The sequence below is a fragment of the Sipha flava genome, unplaced genomic scaffold (assembly GCF_003268045.1).
Source record: "Sipha flava isolate LNK unplaced genomic scaffold, YSA_version1 172_pilon_pilon, whole genome shotgun sequence".
Classification (NCBI taxonomy): domain Eukaryota; kingdom Metazoa; phylum Arthropoda; class Insecta; order Hemiptera; family Aphididae; genus Sipha; species Sipha flava.
Genome location: NW_020271951.1, coordinates 748,174 through 755,546, shown reverse-complemented (window position 1 = coordinate 755,546; position 7,373 = coordinate 748,174). Strand labels below are relative to the sequence as shown.

General features: G+C 27.7%; 1 protein-coding gene and 1 long non-coding RNA gene across 2 annotated transcripts; both read left to right on the top strand.

The window, feature by feature from the left end:
• LOC112680053 lies at window positions 1-572 on the top strand. The gene is made up of 3 exons (XR_003148281.1): window positions 1-82; window positions 262-370; window positions 487-572. It is a non-coding gene; the product is annotated as an uncharacterized LOC112680053 (long non-coding RNA).
• A 2,181-nt stretch (window positions 573-2,753) lies between these two features.
• Window positions 2,754-7,078, top strand: LOC112680035 (CCR4-NOT transcription complex subunit 7-like). The gene is made up of 4 exons (XM_025550014.1): window positions 2,754-2,962; window positions 3,749-3,840; window positions 5,634-6,373; window positions 6,460-7,078. Exons 3-4 carry the CDS (start codon window positions 5,706-5,708, stop codon window positions 6,947-6,949), a joined length of 1,158 nt encoding a protein of 385 aa, XP_025405799.1. The 5' UTR covers window positions 2,754-2,962; window positions 3,749-3,840; window positions 5,634-5,705; the 3' UTR covers window positions 6,950-7,078.
• The last annotated feature ends 295 nt before the right edge of the window (window positions 7,079-7,373 follow it).

Here is a 7,373-nt window from a genome sequence, read left to right as displayed (position 1 = left end):
TTTTTTTTTTGAACCGACCCAAATCAATTTTCCTCCGGGAGCCGGGGATCCCATTTTAATTTTTACCTTTTCATTTTAAATGGTATAAATATGATAATTTTGTAATTTACTTAAAATATTATAAAAATCAATTAATAAATTTTAAATCAATGCTTTATTTATATATTTATAAATAAAGTTGAAAAATTCTAAATAAATTTATAATCTTTGTATTATTAATCTCATTTTATAATGAAATATTATTTTTATTCAATATAATAGCTACTGCTGGATCACTCTGGTTAAACCACTTCTTGCCAAATGCTATATCACTGCATCAAGGACACTGCACAAGAACATTTCTGAAAGATTATTAATTTTACCTTGTATGGTATTACAAATATGTATATTTATTTTCTTATTTTAAATGGACCATAAAGTTTAATATTTACATACATTTTCTCAAGTTGTTATAATGCTTAACATTTGACATTTTATTCGTTGTAGAAGTAAAAAAATTTGTAAAATCGGTTGTGGAGGGAATAGGACGCAAGTTCTGGCACACATGGGACGTTTTGGCCTTGTTCCTCTTCTACTGGTCAAAAGGTACACTTAGTCTAACTGACATATAGAACTGCCACTTTGAAACATTGTTGGACAACAAGATTGGTTGACGAGAAAACAAATTAAAACGGTGTTTGAAACATCACAGCAACATCATAATCATTTACGGAAAAGACCACGTGATTAGAAACGTTGTGATACTACCAATACCAATTATGTATCGTTACTTTTCTTTCGATATAATTACTTTTTGTATCGTTACAATGGTTTCGATAATTTACTCGTATTAATAAATAAAATACTGGAATTGAATCATTTACTATCATTTACTAACCGCTATATTGGTTCAAAAATCAAAAGTACTGGAATGGTTGAATGGTATCGTACAATAATTATTTTCTATTAAAATGGTTTGTGCGTGTGGCAGAGAATTTATTTACATAAATCAGTTATCACACTATAGTCTATACTTTATACTATTATATTGTTATTTCCGCGGACCAGAAACCACAGTCCACAATACAATAGGGTCAATAGATTTCCTCTTAATCGGAATGATTATTCATATCGATAGTTTTTATATTTTACTCTTATCTTTATTTTAATTCGATTTGATACGATGAAGAAAAAGGATAAATACCAATATTTAAATACTTTTAACTAAACTACTTTAAACATTCCCCAGCAGAAATAGCATCTCATACACGTATTTTGTTTTGCAATAAATGTACCAACAATACATACTTCATAAATAATCAAAATCAGATGATGACAACTGTGTGACAGATTTTAACCAGCTAGACCTACCATCAGAATTCTCGCAAAAAAACTCTAGAGTGTGCGAAGGTCCAGAAGTGGATCCAGAGTCGGGGAACTGTGGATCAAGCCATTTCAAGAGGCCATTTATTAGGGATAAAACTGAATTAGAAATGAATACTTTGTAAAAAAAAAAAAACACAATATGCTCATAAAAGAGTATAAGTATATTTATATTACATTTTAAAATTAAGGATACCACCGATAATGACATATTTACGATTAATAAATATAATCTAATTTTATCAGCGCAACAAACGTATGGAATAAAATATGATTTACTCAACTTTCTTCTAAAACGATATAATTGAAAATATAAATTATGAATTGAAAAATTTTTAATTTTGAATATACATACATTCATTTTTCAAGTAGGTAACTCCGATGAGCCAACTGTCCAAGAGTCCAAATCAAGGTCTAAAAAGAGAAAAAAATTTCCAAGAGGCCAATTTTGTCAACAAATATTAACTGTGGGTCAGCTGACCCCCTGAACTCCCCTTAGATCCGCTACTGTGAAGGCCTTTACTCATATTAGTTCTTTCCAGTGGAGTATATAGAGGGGAGGGTGCGTAGTGGGCTACAGCTTCTCCCGAAATGTTTCAAAAAACTTAAAAAATATTTTAATCGTTTGTTATGCTTTATGATGCTTTGTACTTGCTTGGAAATAATTTTCTAAAAAAAAAAAAAAAATAGAAAAATGATTTTAACAGGGTTGCATTTATTTTATTTAATTGTTCTAGTTCATTATAATGTTTTAAGGTCCTCAATTAATAGTTCAATGCTTATTACTAAGAGTTAATTATATAATAAATAAATTATAATTGTATAATACATTTTGTTCATAGCATATTTTATTATATAAATAGTTTAGTAGACATATATATATATTAAATAATCAAGTACCACATCATATATCCTTTGTTCATAAATACAGGATTATATTTACTATTGGAATTACGTAAATAATGTGATCAGTTGAAACAATTTTTATTGCCTCTGTCAAATAGTTTTGGGACATTCTGTAAATTAAATGTAGTACCTACTGTGTCTTGTTAGTAATTCTTAGATAGCAGAGGCAATTTAACTCTGACCATAGTAACCCCTGCCGAAAATATTTTCTGTATACGCCACTGGTCCCCTTTCGTTTCCTTATTTTCATTCGATTCGATACAAAGTAAAAGTTTCGATACTTATTCATATCGGTTCTTTCGTTTTGATATTTTACTCATATCGGTATTTTCATTTTATTCGATACTAAGTAAAAGTATCGATACTATTCTTTCGATACCACGTCCTTGTAGTCGCGTCGCGTGTAGTCCGAAAAAAACATTTCATTCGCACCGCACATGATAATTCGGAAACGCAGTTATTTCATGGAAAAATTTTTGAATCCATGGCTGTTATCACAGCCGTTATCAGAGACTATTGTTTGGTATTTACAAATCCGACGTTCTGAACACAATATTTTGCTTTACAATTGAGTTTCTTGCTTGACGGTTTTTGTTTACAATCTCACATACATTGTTACCCTTTTTTTTTTGTGTCGTTGGACCCGGAGTAGCATTTGCCGAGTGAATAGCTGCTGTAACCGAAGACGCCGAACGTAAGTACCCATTCATTGTTTTCTCGTTCTTGCCTTTGCGGCGAGCACGACGGCGCTGCAGCTTTCAAACTTCAACATTTAGCTATTCCAATTTACGGTGCTATTCAAATATTCTTGCAATCAAGAACGACAGAAATTTGAGTATGCTTAGCGACTCCTGCGTTGTCTTCTCAACAAACAAACGGATGGCTAGGCTCTGTCGGTGGTCCTGGTTGTTTGCACGGACTGTATGATTTTTGTAGTTCGAATATGTTACAATGGGTGTTTTGTGATATTATACATTTAATAGTATTAAACGGGATTTAGGTTTGCATTGTTTTGCTACATTTTCATTTTGATCTACTCTCTTGTGAGAAATATTATCATATTATTGAATTTAGCTAAATCAAACATTATTTCCATTTATATGTTTCTGATTTAACTTTCTTCATAGTTCCAATTATATAATTTTGTTTTTTTTTTTTTTTGTTTTCATCAGTGTATGAATTTATATTTTATGTACATGCTTTTTAATTAACCTAATCAATAATATTTAGAAATTTATTTTATTAATCGGTTTTCACGTATTGAAATCCTTCAAACAATTTTTTTTTTTTTTTCGTTATGAATTTGTATTAAAGGCCATATTCTCTAGCTTACTGTTCTGATGACTGTGTATTATCATTTCGTATTTTATTTGTTTTTGTGTTAAAGGTTTTAACTTAAGAGTTATAAGTATAATGATTGTTTTGCCTTAATCATTTTGACTATTTTAAAGTATTTTAACACTTCAACTTATTTTTTTAGATTACATGAACTGATAAAGAAAACAGACTGGGATATAATTGTAATGTTGTAATGACTTCTTCCTTATTTTGAAATAGCTATGTCTACATCAGGTAAACTAATTATATTTAATAACTACTTAAATTTAGTATTCTCTTTAAGTTTTATTAAGTAGCTGCCTGCCATGTGATTTTAAGAGTGATAAAAGTCTTGATTTATGAAAAAAATAATGAAAAATTTGCTGTTTCAATATATTTTTAAAGTACATGGATTTCTATATTTAAGAATCTATTAATTATTATTAAGTGATAAAAAAAGTTTTTCAAAATGTACTTATCATTTATTTATTAATTATCATATTTTTTTAAAATAATATAATACACGACAAGATATTTTAAATATTATACCTGAATTTTTCGACCTTAAGCTATTTTTTATGTATTCAAGGTCCAATTTATGAAAAAATTATTTAAAAAAAATAAATTTACGAGATTTTTGTATTTGTATAAATTTATCATAATGAAAAAACTAATTAATAACATTTTTATATTTAGTAATGCAAATAATTACTCAAAAGTTTGTGTTACAATATATTCTGATATCAAAATTATTATACATTATTTGTCTAGCGTTATTTATTACTTAAAAACTTGATTTTATTTGTCAGAATAGAAACTCAATCATTTTTTATTATTAGGCAATGTAAATTCATACTTAACATTTTATAATTTAAGAGTAAATAGGTAAATCAATTTTAATAATTATCTTTTATTGTATATAAATCATAATTTTTTATTATGATTCCAAATAATTTTATATTAGTGTTTTTAAAATTACATTTTTTGACCTTTTTTTGTAAAATTATTGTATAGCCAGTTTGTTTTAGTTAAGCTCTTCTTGTTTATTAGTTCTCTTATGGGTTGTTAACCAATACTTTTGTAATTCAATAAGTCTTTAATGTTAATAGTTAAAGCTGGTGTCCTAACAAAAAAATCAAATATATTTATTATTTAAACATTCAACACTACGAACTAGCAACTCAGCTGCACAGCCAAATAGTAGCTCTATATTGTTTTAAGGTCAGCAGGTGGGAATGCATTATATGATTTTTGGTCGGATATGAACTGATTATAACTTTTTTTAGTTGCTACTGACTTGTATTCTTAGTCTCAGTATGAAGTATACCAACAATTCAAAATAGTTCTATTCAACTTTCAGTTTAATTTTATTTGGCAAAATGTATGTGATAAATTAGACAATAATCATAAAAGCACAAATTAAAAGTTAAAATATTAGAGTCATATTTTATACCTATATTTTAAATATTCATATTTTGTTCTTGAAGAAAAATGCTCTCTTCTAGGATCTATATATTGTATCAAATCAAGTTGTTCTATCTAAAAATTAAATTATTAAAATAAATACATATGCAAATAATACAAATTAAAGAAGATTACCTTGAAGCTATAAAATAAAGTATTTGTAGTGTTTTATATATAAATATACGATATTCACAATATTTAAATTATATACTTATCATTTATGTTAAGCTTGTAAAAAAAAGCAGATTTTAAAAAATGATAAGAATGCTTTCACAAATTTTAATAAGTAAATTTTTTTATTAGTTGAAATAATAATTTTTTTTTATTTTTCTATTTTATAAAGGGCGAGGAATTGAGAAATTTTCCTACTTCTAGCTAAATATATTTTAATCAAATTTTAATTTACCTCTATTTTATGTATTAAAGTTCATAATGTTTAATTATTTATAGATATTTCCGGGGATATTTCAATTATATATTTCTTAATTTAATTTGTATTTATATTGATGTGTTAATATTTTATTACTTTGTTAATTCAATTTAGATTATGATTTTAACATCTGTCTTTGATAATTTATTTTCAGTAAAATCATCTTATTTTGTCAGTGGTTGTTAGACTTTGAGCTTATTCTCTGAGTAATCTCCCAGCATTCCCAATGAAAAGTATAGCTGATGGTGAATCAGAAAATTTACGACAATTAAATACAACTTGGGGTAATAGTAGAGGTGAACAACAAACTGAATTGAGTTCAGAAGCACGGAACGCAGTACGAAGAACATTATTTGTTGATACGCCTACTACTACTACAGTAGAAAGCAATGATAACGTTTTAACAGAAAGTAACAACGAACAAAATAATAAGTGGCTCTCATATGTATTAGAAAGATTGACTGACGATCCTAAAAATATGCCTGGCAATAGTCAAACACCTCCTGCCAAAGACGTAAAAGATAAGGAGCCAGAAGTGCAAACAGCAAGTGAAGCCGAATCCAGAATTAAAGATGTCTGGGCTCATAATTTGGAAGAAGAATTTTCAGCGATTCGAAAGTTGTTACCAAAATATTGTTATGTGGCCATGGATACAGAATTTCCAGGAGTTGTAGCTCGGCCAATTGGTGATTTTAAGACAACCGCAGATTATCTGTATCAGCTGTTACGTTGCAACGTTGATCTATTAAGGATCATTCAATTGGGACTTTCATTTTTTGATGAAGATGGCAAAACCCCTACTGGTCCGTACACAACATGGCAATTCAACTTCCAGTTTAATTTGTCAGAGGATATGTATGCTCAGGATAGCATAGAACTATTGACAAATTCTAGGTAATAATAAAATATCTATAAATATTTATAATAATTTATAAATATAAAATGAAGTAATTGTTATTTAAAATTTTTTTATTTTTTAGAATACAATTCAAGAAGCACGAAGAGAACGGAATCGAACCATTGTATTTTGCTGAATGTATGATCACATCAGGATTAGTGTTAATGGATAATATCAAATGGATGACATTCCATAGTAGTTTTGATTTTGGCTACCTTGTCAAAGTTTTAACGGATGAAAGATTGCCACCAGAGGAAAATGATTTTTTTGACATGTATTCTCTATATTTTCCTTGTGTGTACGACATCAAATATTTAATGAAGAGCTGCAAGAACTTGAAGGGTGGTCTACAAGAGGTAGCTGACCAATTGGAGCTTAGGCGAATTGGACCACAACATCAAGCTGGTAGTGATTCTTTACTAACGGGCATGGCTTTTTTTAAAATAAGAGACATGTATTTTGAAGGTATGATTGACAATAAGAAGTATTGTGGTCATTTGTATGGCTTGGGTATTACTACTTTGAATAATGGCCAAATCCGTTATGACAATAATGAAGGGGCATCAAATTGATAATACCAAAAATATATTCTTATTTTTCTAAAATTGTAATGACCATAATTTTTTATTGTTAGCTAATGAATGGCATACTACACTATACATTTTCATTTTAAAGATATATATACATTTTTTTTTTAAATACGTCCAATTTATTTTATTTTTCCTTAATCAATTTGCTCTGTTTACAATTTGTTTGCCAATTTTTTGCAAAGTTAGAGAATTATAGATTTAAACATAGTTAAGAATTATGTTAAGAAAAAAAAATTTTAAAAAAAATGGTCTTTATAATATTTGTGTATATTTTTATATATATTTTCCATATCTAGAGCATTAGAATAAAATTGTATTTAAAATATTCTATGCTTTGAGAAATTAAATGAATATACTAAGTGTTGCGATAAAAGTTATGGTTTTTGATTATTTTTATAGTTAATAA